The sequence below is a fragment of the Epinephelus fuscoguttatus genome, linkage group LG4 (genome assembly GCF_011397635.1).
Source record: "Epinephelus fuscoguttatus linkage group LG4, E.fuscoguttatus.final_Chr_v1".
Classification (NCBI taxonomy): domain Eukaryota; kingdom Metazoa; phylum Chordata; class Actinopteri; order Perciformes; family Serranidae; genus Epinephelus; species Epinephelus fuscoguttatus.
This window is the reverse complement of record NC_064755.1, coordinates 30973862-30998166: the sequence shown is the minus strand read 5'-3', so window position 1 is coordinate 30998166 and position 24305 is coordinate 30973862. Positions and strand designations below refer to the sequence as shown.

Genomic DNA, 24305 nt, shown 5'->3' with positions numbered 1-24305 from the left:
CAGGTGTCTCCAGTTGATGCATGTGGAATCCATATCTCGCACGTAGAACCAGCTCCACAAGTGCCATCCTTCACAACAGTATCTATAGATGACTGAGACTACAAATAGGATTTACAGTCCCTCAGCAGCTATTTGGACCTAGATCTCTATAGAACTGAATGTGAGGTCGTAAAGCGTGTCTCCCCAGTTATCAGTGGACTATCATTTTTATGAGTTTTGCACGTCTGGTCCAACTTTTTATATTCTTTGAAATCATATGCTCCGTGAACACTTTGCAACTGTATATCTATAGTGGACAGTTTTATTACCAGTCAAGCTTGACTTTACATACTGAACACTGAAAGGTCTAGATGTTTATCAGAGTCTCTTCTATTTATTTCTGGGAACAATCAGCAGACCGGTGCTGGCTCAACCTGAGAAGTCTACGTGGTTGATGCTATAGCACATCAGAAGGTTATCTTGGTGCAAAACCTTTAAATGATTTATGAACAGTTGCGGTATAGAGTCAGTTGTGTGACAGAGTGGTGTGATGTGCAGAGGAGCATTGTTCTGAATGAGCTGCCAGAGAGCTAAAGCCCATTAAAGTCGTTCTACCTGCTAAAGGTAAAAGCATGGATTAGTTTAATTCAGTCTTGTTGAATTTTTTTTTGTCTTGATTGCTTTTAAAAACTTGAATCATGACCACACTCAGTCTTTCTACTGCGGCTCAAAAGAAAAAAAATCAGTTTTATTCTCATTTAATTGCAGACAATTATGGCAGACCTGATCACTGACTTATTTGATGTGTGCAGTCACAGACAAGTTGTACTTAAGTAATAAACAGGATTAAACTGCAGGCCCTCAGATCAGGTACAAATGCTTAGTTTCAATTATACCTCCTTTAATTTCCTTTTTGTCAACATGAGTTTAACTCTTCTGCACGAAAGAAACCATCCACTGATACTAATCCTTTATTTTTGGTTTATACTTGCACTCACCTTTTGGCAAAATGTAGATTAACCTAACTATTAACCTACCATATTCCCAGTTGTTGCAGATCCTCCTATAGGCAACGTAAGCCACAACCTGGAGAGAGTATGAAGGCTCTGACAAACCAAGCTGACGGATGGCTGTCAGTGAGTGGCCTTGCGGTGTGTCCCACACAGTTGGCCCTTGTTGGCCCTTGTCAGCTTTTTTTCCCATCTGATTCAGCCTGTTGAATAGATGTCGGAACCTGTCAGTGAATGAAATCACTCTGATTGGCAGTTCCACACACTGCACCAGAAGAGAAACTGAAGTGAGGAACGTAAACAAACAGCAAAGTCAAGATGGTGAGACCAAAACAACCTTGAAACATGAGGTGATATTTTTTTTTTTTTTTTAGCCAAAAGGCTCTGTAGCAGAAACATTTCATGATGGTTTGTGTTTTTGCTCTGTTCTTTCAACAGATAATGTGCTAACTGGCTAACTAGTGCCCTGACGGTCTTCTGGTTTCTCTTTTTGAATGACGATTACAGACTACCACCATCTACTGATGTAGAGAGTTAACTCCTCTCATGCAGGCACAGAAGGTAAGTGCCGGTTGGCCGTTAGGTGTAGTCTTTGCAGTGTGTTCATGTGCAACTTCTTGGCCAAGACAAGACACGTGTGCCGATGCAACACTAGTTCTTTGATCTCAGTTTGGCGGGTCTGGGCCTTTAGAATAAGAGAAAATAAGCAGGCAGAATCCATTCTGGGGTGCAGTTCAAAAGCAAAGAGATGAAAACTCCAGATTTGCAGATACTTAATTCTCTCAATGTTAGTTATAAAGTATTAGTTTGTTAGTGTAGTTGTTTATTTGTGTTGATGTCTTATTAGCTCCTGTTCCTGATAGTGATAACAAGATGGAGGGGGATTGCCTGCTTGGGGCATCAGATGTGCTAGGTACAGCACTGCATATTCCGACAATAAACCTACCTACATGTACTCAGTACTACATACCTTTATAATTACCTGCAATGCTTGAATAGGAAAAGGATGATATGTCCAAAAATCTATCAAAACTTGGTTAAAAAATGTCTTGTCTGAAAGGTCCAGTGTGTCGGATGTGGTGGCATTTACTGGTGAGGTTGCAGATTGCCTACTTAAACTTGTCCCGTGTGCCAAGTACAGTATGTAGGAGAATTACGGTGGCCTGCATGAAAGTGTGAATGGCCCTATCTAAAGCCAATGTTTTATTTGTTTATTTGTTCCATGCTACTGAAGAAACAACATGGCAGACTATATGGAAGAGGACCTGATATTTATGGCTCATTCTATGATAACGAAAACACAAGGACTCCTATTTTCAGGTGATTATAAACGAATGAAAATGGAGTTATGAATATTATATTTCATTCGATAGGTGCCCCTAGATTTTGCACACTGGACCTTAAAAAGCATTAGCTGTATGTGTCTGATACCTGCAGACACCTGTCAGATACCTTAATTAAACATGAATGCTTCATTTATCTGACAGCACACCAGACTCATTCACTTATTGAACTTGTGAACTGTTCCTTTTACTTACTCGCCTCTCTCTCTCTTTGAGTGTGTTCCTGCCATAAATGGCTCTGATGGAAATCTACTCAGTGTCTTCCGATAACACTGAATCAAAGAGGAAGTGGAAAAAGTGATGTGTGGCCGAAGCAAAAGGGGAAGTAAAATGACTTCTGCCCATGCAAAACAAGCTGACATTTCAATGTGGTGTTGCTTTTTATCATACGAGATGCATCCACTCATGCAAGCCCACACAAACAGTCATTTCACACAGAGTCAGAAATACAGTATATTAATAAATAAATGCGTGATGCAGCACTTCCATGATGAATTGTTTGCAGATAAGTGAAGTTTTAACCCAAAGGTTATTGTTGAGAGGCTGATGAGACTTTGTGCAAATTAAAATGTCAAGCAGGTCATAGATAGCTGCTTCCTCTAATGCTAAAATGCTAACTGCACTCACTGTCTCTCTCCCTCTTCAATCACACATGCTGGTGTCAGGTCTCGTACAGTCGGAGCTTGTTGCTAGCATCTGTTGGATCATAAATTTTGCTGCCCAGTGCCAGCAAAGATAGAACTCTGCCACGTCTGACATAAAGAGGATAAAGTCTTTATTTCTTATAAGGTAAAGAATGTTTCCACCTCGTTCAGATGCATCTACTCTGCCTCATAAACAGTTTTAATTCTGATGTAATGCAGAAAATGAATTTAACTTCTTCAATGTCAAAACTCACATTGTGCAGCGCTGTGCATTAGTGCACGCCACAGAACACAATGTGCATCCATTCGGAACAGTTTCAGTTTTAATCCACATAAACACAGACGGTATTTGTTTGTGCAATCAGTCCCAAGAGAACCCACAAGTGGTAAAAAGGGAAAGCTAATGGCTGCTTTCACTCAACAGGAGGCCACCTGCAGCGCCATAAACATGTGCTGCTATTTGACTTATTATATGACATGCATGGATGCGTTATTTCTCCATGCACTGAGACCCGCTAACAACACCTTTCTCTTCACTGTGGACTTAAACAGGATGTGGTTGTTTTCTCGCAGCAATGCATCTTTGCTGCTGCAGCTTTCACAAGCTACACATGCGTTCTACGCAGCATTCACGTGCCATTTTGTGGTGTATTATTTTACCTCTGCAACCTCTTTAGAATGAGGGTTAAGCGGGAGAGCATGTGTGCACACTGTATGATCATACTGAGCGTTTTTTTTTATGCTCTTACATGTTGTTAGATCAGAGCTCTCTGAGATTCTGTGCTCAACATGATGCCTGTAGTGCTGACAGTCATACTAAGCAGCAACACACCATAAAGAGCTGGATTTCAACATCAGTGTTTAAAATATTCATGTCAGCAGAAAAGAGCAGCGGCTGAAATGAAGAGGGGTTTTTGTGCCGTGATGATCAGAGGAAGTGGAGCCCCTTCATGCTGGTCTTCTCAGCTATGATACGAGCACACATCGCCGTGACCCTGTTTCCGATGACTTTCCTACTTAATGTCACATTACTCTAACAGGACACAGCACCTATGGGAGGATGAGGCCTAGATTTGATTTCTCCTGGGTTTTGTGCAAAGATCATCGCGACAAATTGCTTTCGAATTTTTAATCTCGTGGCAAAGTGACAGCAAAACATGCCTCCACCGAGTTCCCAGCTGTATGGCTCAGAACACAGGCAAATGAGCTCTGTCCAATGCAAATTAACACGCAATGAGTGTTGTTTTAAAGCACTCTGTTGTTGAGCCTCTTCAATAGGTCATCCGTTGATGATTCAGGTTTCCAGTAATTTCATTGTAATGTGGAGAACCATTTTGTATCTTAGATCATTCTGCAGAATTGTATGCACGTCATGATGCTTTGGAGTACTGTAGGCGGGCTCATAGGTGGGCCTGGAGCAGAGTCACAGGCAGTGTTTGCAGGTTTATCAGTGGTAGATTGGCTTCAGTCTGAAATTGTGAAGAGCCGGGGCTGTACTGTAACCTGTGCTTATTTAACATGCTGACTTCTATGTGCGCTTATATTCTAGCAGGCTATCTTTATCCCTATCCACTCCAGAATAATAATGACAGGGGCTTGTCAGCTCTCTACCTGTCACCCTCTGGTTTATCATCAGCCAGCTCATGGAGGGACAGTGACATGTACGTCCCTACAGGAGCTGAATACAGAATGGTTGCAGTATTAACCTGTGTATGTACAGGTATTCGGTGATGATAAGCAGAGTGTTTCATGTTAAAAATACTTATGAAGGGGAGAGTTTTTAGGATATCAAGCTTGACAAACCCCCTTTGCAGGAGTGTGCCTTTCCTTGGCTTTTATTTGGAGCAGTTCACTGATTCATACATGCCAACATGCACAGGAGCGTGCCACAAAACCAGGACTTGTGGATGAGATCTTGTGGCAACTGTGTCGATGTTTCCTCTAATTTCCCCCAATCTGACAGTGGGAATAAATCATCCACGTCCAATTTGCTGAAGTTTTCCTAATATGGGTGTCAATTAGTGAAAGAGTGCTACTGTGGCCACAGCTTTACAGCCTGCAAACTGGGCTGCCGCAGGCAGCACAATGCATTAGCGCACGATGAGCTGTCAGAGAGGATTATTTCAGCCACGCCAGTCAGCGAAGGGGGTGGGCGCCGCTCTGCTGCACTAAACCGAGGAGAAAGAGTGGGCGGGAGACAGAGAAAGGGAGAGAAACACGTAGAGGAAAGAGGGAAAGAGAAGAAAGTGTCCATTACACCGGGTGGATTTTTCCAGAGCACCGATGTTGGAACACTCTTCTGAGCTGGCCCTGGTGCAGAGTTTGTATGCCAACAGCATGCGCTGTCCCCCCTCTGCGGCCGGGATCTCTGTCAGGAATGAGGACCTGCCTATGAGGTACGTTGGGGTTGGCCCCTCATTCAAATCTGGGCTAGCTTTTGTGGAGCAGCCCGTATTTGGACTGCTTCTTTGTCTGGGCTGAATATTGTCATAGGATGTATTGTTTCCAGTTGAGGCGTTCTCTCATGCTGTGACTGTGTGACTGTGGGCAGGGTGGTGTTCCTCTGGTGTTCCAATATGTTTTTTTTCCCTCTAGGATCCCAGAAACCATGTATTTGAATCTAATTAATTTGGCCTTTCATTTCAATACCATCTTCCCAAGACTGAAATGATTCAGTCAGGAGGTGGTGGATTAGTTTTAAATTGTGTCAGAACAGAAAAATCAATACCTTATAGCATTCTCACATCATTTAATTACCTTCATCCTCTCTGCAAAGTTCCACACTGGCTCAGATACTTGCATGAACTACAAATAAAGAGAGGAGAATCTGTCAGTGATGCAGGTGTTTGTCTCTGAAATGAAAAAGGACAAACCCATGTGATAAGATAGGCCTTTCTACTGAGACCAGCCCAGGCCTTACTGTACTCCCTCAGTGAGAAACCACAAAAGATATCAATTATCTTTAAAAGAACAAAACGACATTTACATCCATCTTGGAATTTGCATAAATTTAGAGGAACTGGAACCTGATAAGACGCTGTTATCTTGTGTGCTCAGTACATCTTGACCCAGCAGATTTCCTCTGGAGAGAAAGCATGATAAAATGAAGTTCTCTCTCCATTTTGAGAGCCTTTTGGTTGGTCGCCATTCTGCAAACGCTCTCATGAAAGGCAGAGCTGATGATAAAAAAAAAAGTGTGCCTCCAAGTTGGAGGTGACGTGCTCAAAAAGACATGATGTGGCCCATTTGGGATTGAAGCTGTCCTATTTTTAAACAGAGCAGTTTGTCACGAAGGGGTACAAATTTAAATGCTGGATGATGATGATGATGATGATGATGGGTGAGACAAGCATGAGGGGAAAACATTTGATGTAAACAACAAAAGCATGGTACGTGTGGAGGATTATGGTGGGATTACAGTAGTAATAATCTGAGATTAAGAAAAGAAGGCTTGTATTAGAAGGTGCTAACAACTAGACATCAGCCTCTAGAATCCACGCCAACTAACATCTCTAAGAAAAGACAAAGAGACGCATAAACTGATGGCATTGTGAACTGTACGGACAAACTGCGCCGTATATTTTACATACCCTCGAGAGAAACAGGAGCCGCTCTCCATAAGAATCCTGCTCCTTTTCTAACAAATCTATTCAATAAGATCCCCTGAGATCTAATTGAGTCAAAGGAAATATGTGGATGCTGCAGATGGGATGACATTATTGTATTTTTCCTCCATTTTAATGAAACCTGATTCTCCAGAGAGGTTTAGACTAGCTTTTTATAGCAGCCCCTCGAGCTTAATGGTAATGCATGTTGCATAGTGGGCTCGTCTGCATGTATGGCAAAATAGGTCGCATATCTCATTATGCATACAAACCTCTTTTAGGCACTGTTTAATAGAGCATACTCTGCACTGGTGCCAAGTTGCCTTGAAATTGCTATGGATACAAGGATTAAATCGGATTTCATGAATGGGATGTTTCTTAACACTCGCTATGAATAATATTTTTGGATTGCGCAGCTGCTGGAGCAATAATGACTGATTTGACAATTAGCATAGCCCCCCCTGACTCTCTGCTATGGCAAACACTTGACAACGGCCCCCCTACCTTTCCCCACCAAGTGTAGAGGCCTCGCCCTGCAAGTCCAGCGCAACAAAAGAAGATAAGCCTCCCCCTCCCCCAGGGAAACAACAGCCCAGCACAAAGGGGAACCCATGACCTATGACCCTGAGTGAAGACAGCAAGGAAAAACTGCATTTTAACCACCCCACTTGTGATAAGAACAGATTTATGGACCTAACTGCATTGTAAGGCAAGCTGGAAACAGCCTTGTGTATTTGTGTAATCCAATTTAAAAGAAAAGCAGGTGCCTCATTTGGAGTCCTGAGAAAATATGGAAACAAGAGCAGCATTATTAATCTTGATGATAGTGACCTGGTTGCTATATTTAAAGATTCACAGACCTACCAATGGAGCTAAGGAGGATCTGACTCTTCTCAATGTGCCATTTGTGTGTGAGAGTGCTGCAGAATCAGTCATTATAAAAAATAGATTGGTGATGCCACAGGAGCTGCACCATCCCAAACTACAAATAGGTCACTAAACTCTGTATATGACACCACGTGCCAGTCCCTATAGGGGCATTACAGTAATTTTACATCGGGGCAGAGGCGCTGTGAGGCTCGCTGAGCAGCAGCAGCAGCAGCAGAAGGCAGCATGGTTTCAGACTTTTGTTGAAAAGGCCACGCCTCTGGTTTGCTGCAGCTCGGTGTGCAGTGTGACAGCGGGCTCGCCTGAATTTATTTCAGTCGGGGACGCAAGAGAAATTAGGTGGAAGAAGCGAGGCGGATACCGGTGCCCTCTCTCTCATGCAGTTTTGAAGAAGACGCCCCCTCCCTGCACCTGTTCTGCTTCGTCTTGTCGCCCGTCTCGCAGGAGTTGAGCCTCTTGCGAGTGAGCGGACGTCTCATTGTTAGATAGACGTTGTTTTGAGCATGACTTCGGCGTACAACCTGGATTTCCACCCTCTCACCGAAAGTCGGTTAATGACTTCGAGCGACACAATGTAAGTAATCCAGCTATCGATCTGCGTCGCGTTCACGTCTCCCTTTGTTAGCAGCGCAAACATTCACGAGTGTTTTAAGCGGAAAAACAACACAGTTCAAGGCGAGTTGGGAGTTAGCTACCGTTAGCTTAACTGCCAACGGGGATGCTAACGTTGCTAGCCAAACGAGCAGTGGACCGTACGCTCACCTGGAGTTGAAGTAGTTTGTCTAACTTGGCTAATAACGGAACTAACCTCAAAAGAAGTCGGTTAAGTAGATATTAACCGACTCTTAACTACAGCTGAGCACACACAATCGAGGCTAATACATATTACTCGGAGGGACAGGGAGGGAAACGCAGTTTGCTAGCCTCGGTGTCGGATGCGAGGCGCGCTACAATAGTCAAGTGACATGTGCCTCGGGAGATCACAGGTTTCGGTATCGGACCAGAAAAACAGCTTCGATTAGCTTTTAAAACAACAACTCAGCATGTCTGTTTGTGTTACTTGTACAAACAGCACCACCGTATTGTTTGGCGGTTCAGTCAGTTGAACAAGTTTACGTTGACGTGTGCTTAAACGAAACGGTAAGTTAGGTGTTAAAACAGACAAGTGTGAACGGGTTTAAAGGAAGTGCTCCGAATAGAGTCACCGTGTTTATTTCGTGTATAGCTAGCTATTTATATGTTTAGTTGCCGACCAAAGACCGAGTTGGTTTTCAGTTTTATTGGCTAAAGCTCAACAGCAGTAGTGAAGCTTGTTTGTAGGCAGCACACGGGCTATTAGCTCTGCTCGCCTGGCGCACTCCCAGTCCCTCCCTGTCTCTGTGTTAGCCATGCTAGCTAACATCGCTAGCTGCACCTCCTGTGTGCTCTGGTACCCCCGTCCATGTTGAATATACAAGTGCTTACCCAACGGCAAAAAACACGTGGTTTGCTACATTATTGAGCCATTAATGGAAATCTTGTGACAGGGCATATACACAAGGGAGAGGAGACACTCACCGAGCACAGAGGTCCATATAATAACTCTGTCCTGTCGGCATAACGCCGGCTAATCCTGTTTGACAAAAACATTTCCAAAACCACAGCCTGCTTTTACAAGACTGTTTAAAATTTAAATGTTTGCACTTTCAGGAGTGCTATCTTTATGTTGCAGTCAAACGGGCCTGGTCCTTTATGATTTCATGGTCTTGCACTAAAGGAAATGTCACAATCAAGCTGTTTTTTTTTTGTTTCAGTATTTCCCCAAACTATTTTTAGTTGATATGTCAGTAAGTTGTGTCAGTATGGTTGACATGAATGAGTAAAACTACTGTGATTACTAGTCAAAATGACAAGTAGTGTTTTGATAATTGATTTATTATATTTTTGCAGTCAAAAATACCCAACAGTACCTAGTTTCAACTTCCCATAATTGATTTATTATAATTTTGCAGTCAAAAATACCCAACAGTACCTAGTTTCAACTTCCCAAATGTGAGGATTTTCTGCATTTCTTTGTCTAATGCAACAGTCAGCTGTACATCTTTTAGGTTTATGAATGTTAGTGCTGCAAAACAAGCAACTGAAGATGTATTCTTGGGCAAAAGGAAACTGATGGATGCCTTTTACCATATTTAACAGTTTAACAATTAATTGAGAAAATAAATGGCATATCAATTGTTCATGAAAATAATTTGTTGCAGCCCTACCTTCTTATGATAATCCTAAATTAAAAATGCTTGGGGAAATTAGTGGGTGTTTATAAATAATGGATGGACTGATTTTTACAATATTTCACACTTTCACAGGATATTCTTTGGAGAGTATTTCACGTGTTGTACGTGGAGATAGTGAGGTGGTGATTAGATCTTGTCCCAGCTGCATTTGATTGATTTATCCCCATGATTGTTGACAGTGAGAGTGACAACGAGAGCTTAAGTGAGATCCTTTGGCAGCCGACACAGCCATAGTGCTATGTCAGTAAGCTAAGCGTTACAGTGATCCTTTTTGTTGTGGCGGGGGAGCTGTTGATCTGTGCAAAGTGTAGGATCTTGGCAGAGGGTCTGATGGGGGGGCTGCCCAGGCCAGCTGTTCTGCTCACTGTGAGGGTGGCGGCGGCGGTGGGAGAGTGCCATGCAGCCAGATGTTGAAGGCCAAGAGTAGGAGGGCTCTGATCTGGCCTGTCACCTGTTTCTCTGCTCCTGCTGCGAGCTTGGCGCTGCAATAATTACATGACTGGCTGTCCTGGAGCTGCATGCACCGCCTTGGAACGCTCATAATCACGTACTGTATGTGGAGCGGTGTGATCGAAGGTTGAGCAAATTCCTCTGCAATCCTCGCAAACAACAGATATTGCGGGACAGGGTTGCATAAGACCAGATGCACCCACCATGTCCATGAAATTGACAGTACTGAGCTGCTGTTTAGTTATTAACAAAGTACATTGCAGGGTTGTTAAATCAGCAAAATAAGAAATGGGATGTCTGAGCTTGTGATTCTAAAATTGGATTTCAATTAGCGCCTGTGACCTAGAAGTCAGTGTCTGCGGTTCACATGAAGTCGGATGAAAAAGCACTGCTTGAGTGGACAAGTCAAGAGTAGCAGTAATGGATTGGATTGAGGGGATGTGACAACAAGAGAAGCTCTCTTCTGGATTGACGGCTTTGTGGGGGCAGAAAGCTTCTGTGCACAGTTGTAGGCTGTGTTGGAAATAAGTAATTATTTAGGCTACTATAAAGTATAAATGTATGCCTTTTCATTTTAGTGTCCAAACACAGAGCGAGAATTTTATGCATAACATGTTGACCTCATAAATGACGGCAGTGGAATGAAAAAACAGCATCCATAGCGCATACAGTGCTCGCTGCTTAGAGTTAAACAATTTACTGTGTCAAGTGACACAAAATGATGTTTAGAAAGTGTTTGCAACCTCATTTTACTGACTTTGCTTGCTCACTATAGTGTAGATGGTATATTAAGATGGACTCCATGACAGCTCCCCAAAAGTAAAGCCAAAACATCCCAGGTGGCTGGCTGCAGTATCGGTCATCTATGTAAGCAGACGGGACATGGACCACACTAAAAAGTCAATAGTAAAAGGCAGATAATTTTCCCCCAAAGATGGTTTCTGCCATTTTAGGTAGTTCTTATCACACTGATGTAAGTTCAAGTGTTTGTTTATCTGATAAGTCAGGCTTTAATTGGTTATTTGAGGCTATAAAAGGGGATTTGATGCCATGATGATGGCTAAGTGTGCTTATGATCAATGGCACTGCTCGGTTGGATGGTAGTATATGTGGGAACTTAATACCGCAGAGGTCATCACTGCAAACTTTGGCTCCAAATGATGTCGCTAGCGCTATCACTAGGATGTATCCTGGATATTTGGCTTCATTTTTGTACAATGGGACTAAGAAGAAGCACATTGTTAATTTTTATATGCAGTCTATGGTCTATAATATAGGAAGTAATGAACAAGGGAGTGATTTCACTTAAAATTCTGCAGTATTTGTAAGCATAAGCTGAAAGCAAAAAACTGCATGTTAAGTAAGGGGAGTTTTGTATTAATTAAAGACGTTCTGTTTCTCATCACGGGTTAGATTAATGGATGACTGAGTAAGTCAGGGCAGTAAGCACACTCTGTCAAAGTAATCAAGTGTAATTGCTGCTTTTAGTGGGTTATTTGTCTCTTCATTTGAGATGCATTGGTGAGGCTGCTGCCTGTTACAGTGAGCTCCACCTGAAGACTTAAATTCATGCTCCACCTGACGCTGACAGAGGTGTGAGCAGAGTTTATTTTGTCGGATGTGTGACTGTTTGCTCACACGAGCTTATGCTTTAGCAACGTCATCTATAACCGCCAGGGACGCTTGGTGTGATTATGGAGCTAATGGGGCGGGCCTTGTCATCAGATGCTGGCCGTCTGTTAACATGCGGCCCATTCAGAGGCTGATTGAACATGTCTGTCTTCATCAGGGGAAATGCAACAATGAAATCAGGCCATATTGAGCTGAATTGGATTTAATGCCAGGAGGAAAATATCTTAATAACTTCTCATCATAACCACAATGTGCTGATTAGGGTCGACCACTTGGTATGGAAATCAAACAGCACGCAGCCCTCCTGTTTCTGTTTTCTGGCCTCAAGCAACATCCATCCTTGGTCTTCATTTGTTCTTTCAAACCTGGGCCACGAGTCTGAGTATTTCTTCCTCAGGGGTCCTACAGCAAATATTATGTAAATCCTACTGCTGTTTTCTGTGACCAGTTTTTAAGTTACAACTCCAAGCCCGTCAGGAGGATATATTTATGCCAAGCTTGTGAAACCCTATTCAACCTGTCAAAGAATATTCTGCCTCTTTTTGTTGGAGTGGAGCAAATAGATGGAGCTAGAAGAGGGAGCCTTCATGTTCTGCTTGACAGCTGTCAAAGATATTACCAAGGCATTAGAGGCATTCTGTGTCTCGTTGAATCAGCTTATAAGGCCACTGGTTTCCTGAAAGAAAAAACAACTCATGATTTTTTTGAGGGCATTACTAGCAAACAGCTGTTTCAGTCGACTGATTTTCCTCTTTTCTCAGAAGCATTATGTGTGTCCATGTGATCTTTGACTATTTTCTATCCCCAATAAAGCATGACAGCAATGTGCTTTCCAAAACAGCCTAAGGCACCAGAGTTTTAGTATATTACTCAAAACGGGAAGAGACTCAGAATTATGTGTAACACTGCCCCAACAAGACTTGTTTGCTCAATATTTTAATTAAAGCAACATAGTCATAGTTTAATTGACATTGCACCAAATAGCATTAATAATTAATGATCAGTAATGATAAAAATCCAATTATAGCATTGGATTCTAATGTAGTGACCACAGATTTTGCTTTCCATCAGCAGTGGTGACAAAACAAAATCATGTGGCATGTGTTTCTGCTGTGACCCCTGGTGGTTTAGGGATGAGTAATGTCCAAACACACAACGCTGAGCTTTCAAAATCTTGTGTATTACTGGGCAAATTGGCTGGCTTTCTAATATGGGCACAGCAAAGGTGTCGCTGGCATACTTGGCCGGTCAGAGCTCACCAACAGGACAGACACATGGTCCAAATAAATCACCTGTTTTTATGGGTGGTGCAGCAGTAAGCATGCAACTGTCGCTGCTCTGAATGACTCGTCAGCTGCTGCAGGGCGTCTCGGAGCTCGATGAGCTGCCACATCGCAGGGCTGTTTTCTTTTTTGTGGAAGCTCAGCAAAAGACTTCATTATTCCTGTCTGGGAGTACTCTGCTGGAGCAAAGATGGGCAGTTAGGACAGTTTCACATATAGTATCTTTGAGTCAGTACCTTTATCAGTGCCAACATTTTTTGTATGTCTGTTTTTGCTCTTTATATAATACTAAATTTAAATTAGAGGCGAATGACACGATCAGTGAGGGGGAAAAGTGAATTAGATGTTCAAGCAGATGACAGTCTGTCAGCAGTCAGTTTAAAAAATGTCATGAGTGTAGTGCAGGCTTTATGTCCAAAAAGTAAAAGGCTTGGTTCACCCAGGTAATAAACATTTTCCTATTCCTAGTGTTATAAAGCCACGCAAATAGCATTGGTTATATTTGTTCAGGTTTTGAAGCGCACTAATGCACTGTCTGTCTTGAGATTTTTGGTCTTACCTCAATACAACAGACAAATGAAATTTAATTCATGCTGCGTTAATCTTTTGGGAATTTTTTTTTTAATAAAGTACCAACAGCAATTTGCCTTTGCTGAAACAATGTCCTGCTTACCCTGACCTCACTGAACCTGTTGTGAATATTTTTCATTGAAACAAATTGAAACAAGAGAGAAAAATATATAATTCCTGTGAAAACTGGGAGTTGTTTAGGGTGGATCCCAGCAGCTTTGTATTGGCATGTCACTGCTGTATTGACACAACATTATGCAGCTTTAAAGACTTGACAGTGTTGTTCCACTGATAGATACTCCTTAGTGTCAGCAGGTGTCACTTAAAACTGATATGCTACTGGCAGATACTGATCCTTGTGGGCAGCTGTCACCTCCTGGTGGCTAAGCTAACAGGGCTAGCCATAGATAATTAGAAGCCCTTTAGAAAGGAATGGTTCAACATTTTGGGAAATGCGTTTATTTGATGAGGAGCTGGACTGTTTCTTGGCCTGTGTTTTAGAGGTGTGATAGAGTTTTTTTTTAACTGCCTGTTTGTGTGAGCTTCATATTTCCCTTACAGATAATACAAGTGGTATCAGTACTTGCATCTAAAGCAGCATTCATACTTCTGCGTAAATGCCTACCCACTGTAGCCTGATATGCGCCTCCCCAAAAATGTAACCGCACCTTGTTGCGAGTCAGACCTACCCCTGTATATTTCTGTAAGCTTATTTATTTCAGTGGAAATTAAGCTTTTATTTACTTGTATTTCGCAGATAAAAACAGTAAATTGTGAAGACGATAAAGCCCCCTCAAAATAGAGCACAGTGTTTCCGCTACATTCATTTAGCAGTGTCGCCGCTGCTAAATTATTGCCGCCGCTGCTGCTCCTTCAAAACATTTTTGCAAATGCACCACCACTCTGAGACATCTGTGCACTTGCACAGCGCAGCAGCCAGTATAGTGAGGAGAGCAGCGGTGAGGGGAGTGGGGGAAGGCTCCTATTTACGGATGCACCAAATATATTCGGCCGAATATTGCAAAAAAACACACATTCGGTATTTGGTGGAATAAGTGAAAAGCAAGGCCGAATAATAGCGGCGTGTTTTGATAACGCAATCAAACAGCGTGCGGTGACGGACAGAGTAAAATGTCGGCAGTGTGGCGATAAACAGTAACGGCGAATCCCGCTGGTTGTGGGTTGAACGGGGGTCACAGACACGGACAGGAATACGTATTCCTGTCAAATACGGCGGCGCATTATAACGGCTTACCAGCAAAGAAGTCCGGCTCCAGGTGAATAACTTGTCATGACTGGCCAAAAGTACCTGAACAGCTGAGCCATGGCGGCACACAGTATGTGGCGTATCAGAGGAGAAACTTTTGACACCCCCCCCCCCCCCCCACCCATGTTAATTCCTTATTGATGCTGTTTTTTAAGTATGAATAAGTCAATAAGTAATTTATTCCATTGAAATATCATTGATGTATGATAGAAAAGTGATTTATCTTTTTATAAATGACAAAAAGCACATCTGCCTCATTTTCGCTGTGGTATCCTGATACTACTCAGAACCATGATACTTTCACTGGTATTGTACCGTGGGTCCCAATTGAGGGATGTCTCTCACTCACAAGTATAAATGCTCACAATGGCTTAGTCTACACCACAGAGTGTACACACAACTATAAATCAGCCATAACTCTCAGCAAGAAAGAGAAGCGTATTTCCCAAAATGTCGACCGATTTGTCAAGGCTAGTGCAGCAGCACAGACACTTTTGACTTGAAATGCATCCTAAGCTTTTATAGTCACCTTCCTGTCTGTTGTTGCTCTTTCTCTCTTTCCTCCAGTTTTAACAAGAGCGGTCAATACAGCTCTTAATGTGACAGTGCTTACTGTCTGTGCACTCGTCCACTTTACAGTGTAACAGCACTTTGAGGCAGACAATTTGAATCAATGCTTTTTATTACTGGAATAGTAAAAATGTACAATATATAGACATTGTTGCAGTAATTAAAGCTGTCATTTTTGTGTGGGTGTGTAGGAAGGCCAAAGAATGTATTATTGCAGTTACATTTCTCTTCAGCAGTCTCTTAAGCTGAGGAGACAATGCACAGCTGCAGGGGGCTGGAGCGTCTAATGAATGTTAAGGAGATGCTGTCAAAGGGAGTTGATTTTGAGCCTTGGTGTTTTTGAACGCTGTGACACAAATCCAGTTTTTTTTTCCAAGTGAGATTTGCTATTTTCTACGGTGAGATTTCATCAAAGGGCCCTCAGCAAAATGGCGTCGGAGTGGCACTGGTAAAACTGGATAAATGGTGTCACCCACCAGTGCTGTGGCCTTAGCAGACGTAGCCTTCGATGTGTTCCAAAGCATCTCTCTGACTTGGCCCATTGTGCTGTAGAGGAACGGTGAATAGTGTTCTCCAGCATGGGCGAACAATATGTGATTGTTCCCCTGCTGTGGTGAAGAAGCTGTAGGTTACTCTCTGTACCATCGCCAAAGCGCCTGAGGAGGAGATGTACCGCAAAATCGCTGTCTGCTAACCAGCGATTCTTGTAGGTTTAGACCTCTGCAGTGCTGTTTTCCTTTAGCTGTCGGAGCTAGTGGGAGGGGGGCACTCACCCCTTTTTGGTGGAGAGAGGCTTTTGTTTCACTGGAGCTGTGTGGTTTTTTTTTTTTTTTGTTAACTGTTTATATGTCATCATTCGGATGTATTGACAGCCTCCAGGAAACAAAACATTCATACTGAGGTGTGGAGTTGGATTTCGGAAGAACAAGAACTGAAGTGATTTGTTAGCATGTCGTTTAGGTCCCTCAAGGAGTTTGGTGTTTCTGCGGAGCGGCTGGGCTCAATTTGTAAAAGATGGATGGCTCGCGTCCAAAGGTCTGTGTGTGATTTTTTTTTTTTTTTTTTTTTTTACATTAGTGTATCTTTTTGTCAGTCACATTTTTACAATGTTGTTTTAAGGATTTTAGTACTCTGTGTGCCAGCACATCTTTTGTACCAGTCTACACAGATTTTGTTGCCCTCCTTGATCCTCTGTGGTTCTACATTGTGTGTTTGGAGCGAGGCTTTGTGGTTAACATGATTTCTCTGCCTCAACACCTGTGGATGGCTGTTGCTCCGGCCTTATGTCTGGTTTCCAGCATCTCTACACCTGTCTGGAAATGTTTGTGCTTGATTTTGTGTGTGTGTGTGTGTGTGTGTGTGTGTGTGTGTGAGAGAGAGAGAGTGAGACAAAGGTGCTGTAGTCGTAGGTACATTGGTGGGTATTGATTCTCTGTCCCTGAGGCTTGCCTCAAAGGAAAATGGCACGATTTAGTATTTCACTCAACTCCATCATTGCTCTACTACCCTATAACACCCAGATTGTTACTCGATATGTTGTTGACTATGCAATTCAGAGTTGTTGCACCATCCATTATTGTAAACAATATATTGTTTCAGCATCTGCTTCAGTGTACACATGTTTAATGGTCACATTGCAAAGGATTTTATGGTCTATAAACCACTTGACTCGTCGGTAGTAAAGTTGAAATATATGAAAACTATCAAAGCACATTGGATTCCATAAAGACACAAACTAAAGCCCATTAAATGAATCATGATGTTGCCTGATTTCAGTATGTTTGGGTTATTGTTTTTCACACATTCAGTCCGCCTGCATGGTGACAATGAAAAATCAATCTCCGTGCAGGCCAATTAGCAAACAAAAGTGTTGTTAAAACTGTCAAAAATAATTGATAAGAAAAGTTGTGTCAGCTATTTGGAAGTATTTAGGTTAATTTATGATAATATGGAGCTTTATTTGTCTTTGTCTTACTAAAATCATGTAATTAGTTTCACTGATAATTATGTATATTGCCAAAATTGGTGATACTGTTGTTACTACTCTTAATGTCCACAATTGGTTATAAAATGACATGAAGCTGCCTTTCAAAGCCATATGCTTTTATTTAGCTGTCAAATGCATTACAATGTTAGTTATTTGGAACCACATGTTACTGACAAAGTTTTTGACAGCATGTGTCAGAAACAATGCAGTTTGGTGATTAAAACTGGGGTAGGCAGTTTTGTGAAGAAGAAGGAAGGTGTCAGAATTTGAAAATCCACCCTCCTCCATTTTTTGTTAAAGGTTGGGAGTTCTATTGGTCAGTTTTGGCAAATTTACACACTTGAACTGCTAGAGGCACAGCAAAACAGTCGCCACTCAACAAAAAAAAAGGATTATGGGACTGATGGGAGCACCAGGTTTCACAGTGACCGTGTGCTAGGTCTAACCTGTGTAACAGCAGCAACAGAAAGTTGCCCACTCTCCTCCTGACAACATCATCTATAGTGGCGGGAAGTGAGGCAGATGACATACAGTGATTTTAAGGCTCTAGCTAGCTTCATAAACACAAACTTATTATAAGACGCAGCCTTGACCCTTTGGCTAAGGTTAGGAAGCTAAACTATTTGCAACATTTTCTTTCTATCTTTGAAACACTTTGCCGATATCGACACATGCTTTATTTTGTTTATTGCTAGACCCTCTTTTGGATAAGTCTGTCTTCCTTCCTTCTTTGGTTGCTTTGCAGTGTAGGTAGTTGTTGCCACTGTTGGAATAGTGACTTTTCCTGCTTAATTTTCCACCATTGAATCAGGCTTTTACCATCTGAAGGGCCATGCACACATGCCTGCATTTGTGGAACAGCAAATAGTAACACCTTCTCAGAACATGACCTGTGATTGGCCAAAGTTTTCCGTGACAGGCCAGATTTTCTAAAGCCTGAAAACAGAGCCAAGAAGAGGTGCAGAAGTCTCATAAGCCACTTAAATTACAATATGTTTCAATTTTATTATAGGAAAATAGCAAAATAAAACTGCATACCCCAGTGTTAACAAAATATTTTAACATCAGAACTGAATATTGTTTTAGACCCGAGTAAACTAACAACAGATTTCTTTTTGTTTTTTTCCTCTCACAGCAACGGCAACGGCAGCAAAATGAACGGGTCGCTGGAGCATTTGGACCAGCCCGACCCAGACTCCATCAAGATGTTTGTGGGCCAGATCCCGCGGTCCTGGTCAGAAACAGAACTTAAAGAGCTTTTTGAGCCCTTCGGAGCTGTGCACCAGATCAACATCCTCCGTGATCGCACCCAGAACCCCCCTCAGAGCAAAGGTACGGTCAGGACACGAATTATCCCTTGATGAATGTTAGAATCTTGAAATTATTGTATTTTTAGAATATATCATTGAGATTAGTTCACTAAGTTATCAGCTGCTTACATTTCACATTATAGATGATTTTATTGAGAGGGGTAAGCAGTTGTAAGAGATTTTAGGGTTTCATAACTTGGCATGAAATGTTCGTATTCTTTACATTATATACAGTAAATGATCTTTTGTTTCCTGCAAAACATAAATCATTGATTTATTTAATTATTTAATTTGTTATTGCCAAAATAAACTGGCTCATCTAAATACTGGTTGGTTACCTTCCAAAGTGCAGAGAAACGTAGACCTTTATATAGCTGCCATTGTCCTCTACCTCTATTTGCCTGGCTTTTAGTGGTCAAGCACTATACACAAAACCCTGTTATTGCCACGTCACCTACCATCACATTTCAGCACAATCGCCTTAGGCAGTGCACAGCATTGCTTGTCTGCACACGCAATGCAGCTGTTTTTTGTGCTTACAGACGAGATGATTCAATAGTCTTTTGTTTCAGGGTTAAAAAGTAGCACCTTTTTTCCACAACCCTGCATTATGGGAATATTTTATTTCTTTTACTTTGGCGTGCTGGCTTAAAAGCAGCATTGTAAGGAGGAAGTGTTACTCAACTGCAATTTTCCATTAAGACATCTATCGATGCGCTCACCTTAGAAATGGTGCTCGAGTTGAGCGATTCAGTTTAGGTTCCAATTAGAGGAGACGGTGAAGTGGAAGCCTGCTGTCTGCAGAGAGCTGCAAAGTGCCACTGGAAGTGCTCAGTCTCCCGTAACTAACTGCAGGTGAATAAAGTAAACGACAGTTTCCCTGATGTAACTGTCCTAGGTTTACGACATCACCCAAATTTCAATTCCCTTGATGGTTGGATGACTCACCATGGCTAAAGGCACTAATCTACTCTGGGGTTTTAATGTGGTGGGGCCCTGGTTGATGCTGGGCTCTAAATGGAACCAGTTTTGGGCTACCAGTGGTTTATAGGCCCTGACTTACCAAGCCAGACTAAGCCGTTTGGCTATCATTAAAGGTTTCTGGCCAACCGATACCAGTAGTATTTGAGGTGTGTCCAAAGCCATTTGCATTATTCGGCCCTTATAAGCTGCTGTTCCGCAGATTGAGTCTGCAAACTTGATGGTGGAGGCAGTATGAGTGAGTGTTGCCTGACTGGCTGTTCAGCCGAGTGAATCAGAGATTTTACCCATTTAGTGCAGTCTATCCTTACATTTCTTGCCTTTGCCCTTTCTTCTTTTACAAGTGAAAGACATGCTGACAACAACGCTGCTACTTGGAGACAGACATGTTGCCTTTCAGGCGCTTATACTCTCCCTTTTCTGACTTTTTTTCCAGAACTCATTCAAACATCAGTCGTGGAGCGGTAAATCACAACATCTTGTTACAAAAATGTGTCTCAGACAAATCGGTTGCCTCTTAACTGGTTATTAGCAGAACAGTTTGCTTAATGGCTATGAAATGCGAAAAAAGGAACCTTTAGTGCCTGATTTAGATCTTGATTCAGTTTTCAAGGCTCCTCACTTCACTGAGACTGCTTGGTCAAAAAGAGCCTAGTGTGTCAGGGCCCTAATGGCAACCCAGCATGTGACCAGGATAGCACTTGATTCACATGATGATGATTTTTACAAAAATACACACACATCTTAGCAACGTGAGTGTGATCAAAGGTATACTAGAAAATCTCTGGGGTGCTTATTATTCTGTGTGTACGTAGATATACGGCCAACACTGCAGTTCATTGGGAGGCTGAGGAGTTCAAAGCCCCCTTTTTTTTAGCAGAGCCCTCCTCTGTTCTATGTGGAGTGTCAGCTGTGATGGCCTATTGACATGTTAATGCAATGTTAATGTATTCTAATAGATAATCTGGCCTGATCACAGCAGTCTTTGGCTCGCTCAGCCTGTGTGAGGTGAATATGTTGCAGCAGCACCCCCACGCCCATTTATCTCACTGTCGTCCTCCTTTCCCAGTGGTCCTACTCCTACTGGGAGAAATGGGGGCAGTTTATTAAAACACGATGGCCTGATGATATCTGGCTTATGTTTATTTGCATGGCGGATAATACACCCTCCGCCCCCTTCCTGTGTCATCAATCTTGCTTTTGTTTGATTTGTTGGTTGAAATTGCTGTAATCCCACTTCCATTTTGGTTGTTTACTTTGCCACAGATCTATTGAGGAGCCATCAGATTTGTGGTGTTTTTTAGGTCACATCTACCGCAGGTCATGAAAAAATCATCTGATAACTATCACGCCTCTCTGGATGGTTTATTTAGCTCCAGTAAATTGGAGGCAGGGCTAAGCAGCAGAGAAAGAGAGAGCTCAGCTGGTTGTGAGAGAGAGAAGAGAGCAGCTCGATGCATATTAGAGTTCAACAGCCCTCCCCGCGGCCTGGGAGCTCCAGTAACAGCATAATACACACTATGTAGGTCAGAGACGCTGCAGTGCTCCACTTCCCCAGCCCAGTGAAACTGACAGGCTGGAACGCCACTGGCGGTCTGCTGGGACGGAAGGATGAGAGGCTTTTTTTTTCCCTCCCCCGCTCTTCTTTTCTTCATCCCCCTCCCCCACCTCCTCTCTCCTCCTCCCATGATTCCTCTTCTTTGCTTTCACTTCTGCCTTCTTGTCTCTTGGTGCTGTTTTCATGCCTTCTGTATGTATGTTTGTATGCGACTGGGTTCTTACGTAACAGGGCACCACTCTCTCTGATGTGTTGGTACGGTGCCGTGGCACGCCCGAGCGCTGTTGACCCACGGACTGTGCATCAGTGCCTCCTGACAGCTATCTCACCCCGTGGTCATCTCTATGGCCATGTCACACAACAGCCCTCAGCTATCTCATTACTCCACTGTCCTCGCTGTGAGCTCCTACATGAGCAGTGTTGCACCATCTAACAGTTGGTGCTAAGAATATCCTGTCACATGTTTCTAACATGTGATCTGCGGAGAACATACACTCATCCGTTTAGCTTCTTTCCTGCTCTGCAGCAGTCCTGGTATCACATTCACTGTCTGTATGTGCTGCGTTTTTAATGCTGTTTTTGTCTCCTTCCCCCGCCCATTGTTTGTCCCTGTTTCTCTCTGCAGGATGCTGTTTTGTAACTTTTTATACAAGAAAAGCTGCACTGGAGGCCCAGAATGCACTGCACAACATAAAGACTTTAAGTGGGGTGAGTAAGCACAGTATGGGCTGCTTTTAGCTGCTTGAGCCCCTCTACATCCCCGGTGCAGGCTGTGAGCTGTGTGCCGGCCGATAATGAGCTCTCGGCTCACTGAACGCCTGTCTGGCCTGAAAAATATCTCGGCCCCCACTATGCACTAACACTACACAGAGGACTGCCTCTGAACCTCAACACACTGAACTGATAAGCTAGCTGACCGTACACACTCACTCACTCACACACACACACACACACACACACACACACACACACACACATATGCAGGTATCAGGTAGAGTGTGCTTGACCAGGCAGCAGGTTATTCACTGAGGCACAGGACCGGATCGCCACAAAGTGGAACAAATTATTAATGCTTGTCTTCATGAATCATTGATGCACATCTACATTTTTATTTCCCAAAGTTGGAGGTACAAAAGGAGGCGAGTTCAAGTCTTTTTAACAATGAGGCTTCCTGAGAGCGAGTGTGGTCTCTTAATTCCTTACCTGATTTATCTAGAGATTAAAGCCCAGTCAACCGGAATAAGTGCAGTTGCTTGTTAAACGTGTACAAATCTGCCCCGCCTATACACCGCTCTAAACGACTTTCCTTCCAATCAATTAAATCTATAACAAACAACTGCACCCGTCGATTAAATCAATAGCTCAGTCTATTGGAAATGTCAGGGAGGTTACAGGTAAATATTGAACCGGGTTGATAAATGAGTGTAGCAGTCTGAGTATACAGGCCCAGCTCTCTTCACTGGAGAACTATCAATCAGCCAGACATTTCAAATAAAGTGTGGTCTAACAGCTCAGCTCTCAAATCCCAGTCCCCGATCATACTGTTACTGGCATTGACTGCAGGTGACTGAGTTTGGTTTGCGTGACAGTGGGAAAAGCTTGTTTCTGTTCCTGTTTTCTCTCCCTTCTGTGCCTCGCTCTCCTTGGTCAGTGACGCTAGCCAGTACCCATACTGAGCAGGCCATCTGTCCGCTTCTCTTTAGTGCTTGTCAAAAACAAACCCACCACTTTTCATAAGTACAACCTGCTCGGGCATCTCGCGGCTAGATTTATTTCCTCTCTTTCACATCACATGGCAGGTAAAATGCGCTAAAAATACATTTCACTCAAAGTTCTGAGAGTCGCCTTGCACCGATGTCTTCATTAAATAGCGTGAAGTGACAGATCCTAAAGCACTTTCTCACATAATGAACACAGCGCGAGGGAGAGCGTCATGTTCAGAGATGTTAGGCTGACTCAAACGAGATTTTTCACAGCTCTGGTTCGCCACACCTTGTTATGTTTGTATGTGATATAATGGTGTATAGGGGAGGTGAAAGGCAATCATTATCTCAAAAACTTAAACTCACTGTACATTTTAAGATATACTGAAATGGCTCTGTTGTCAGTCATCTCTGTAAGATTGTTCTAAAGATGATGAGGGATGTTGACAGGAAGAATCGATAAGTTCAATCACAAGTCTACACTACAGCGAGAAGTGAAATTGGATACCGGCGAATTTGATCCCCGCCATCAACTCATAGACACTTCTTCCTGAATCTGGCAGCGGTGAGGGATGATGGTGTTTTGAGTGAGAGAACAAAACAAGAGGCAGAGAGGGATGCTTGAAGATGGAGGGGATGAGTGTGAAGATATGAGACCAAGCACCTGCATAGTTTATAACAGTGACAGGTGCGGTGTTAACCATTTCTCTTCCCCTCTTTATTTCCAGATGCATCATCCTATCCAGATGAAACCCGCTGACAGTGAGAAAACAAGTGGTAAGTGGATGCATGTGTAATGTAGGGTGACATCAGCAGCAGGGCGGGAGGGTACAGAGATGACTTCTGTAGAGGAAAAATCGTTTGAGATTAAGCCAAGACGAATGGGGTATGAGATTTTAAAAGAAGGCGGGGGCTGGATTGCGACTGTTTAATGCGAAAATGAAGGCCGGAGAGGGACTTAGTTCAGGGAATGTACGGCAATACACAATTTCTATATGGTGTCAGGGGTTAGGAGGATTAAGGGCTTTAAAAGGCACCAAGGGGAGAAGAGTAGAGCAGGTACAGAGGATCTGGGCGAGAGCACAAATGGATGATACAGTCATCGGTCTCGAGAAGTAGACACTGAGGGAAAACAAAGCTGCGAGTTGCAGAGATTTGTACAAGAGGCTGGCACCTTGAGTGAGAAGCAGAAAATGTGGTAGCATGACAGGGAGTGAGCTTGAAAAAGAGAAGTGCAAGATTTAACGCCTGA

General features: G+C 42.9%; 1 protein-coding gene across 4 annotated transcripts in view; it reads left to right on the top strand.

The window, feature by feature from the left end:
- The first annotated feature begins 5146 nt into the window (after positions 1-5146).
- Positions 5147-24305, top strand: part of LOC125887744 (CUGBP Elav-like family member 2) — a 33714-nt gene continuing 14555 nt past the window's right edge. Inside the window, exons 1-4 of one of the 4 annotated variants that reach the window (XR_007449200.1) lie at positions 5147-5372; positions 18637-18833; positions 21976-22058; positions 23782-23830. Coding sequence is in view for 1 of the 4 variants with exons in the window: in XM_049574787.1 (XP_049430744.1) it covers positions 5260-5372; positions 18637-18833; positions 21976-22058; positions 23782-23830 (442 nt within the window). In the remaining 3 variants the exon portion in view is untranslated. Of the gene's footprint in view, positions 5373-7704; positions 8044-18636; positions 18834-21975; positions 22059-23781; positions 23831-24305 lie in introns of those variants that run through there. The other 3 variants (XM_049574787.1, XR_007449199.1, XR_007449201.1) reach the window with 3 other exon arrangements.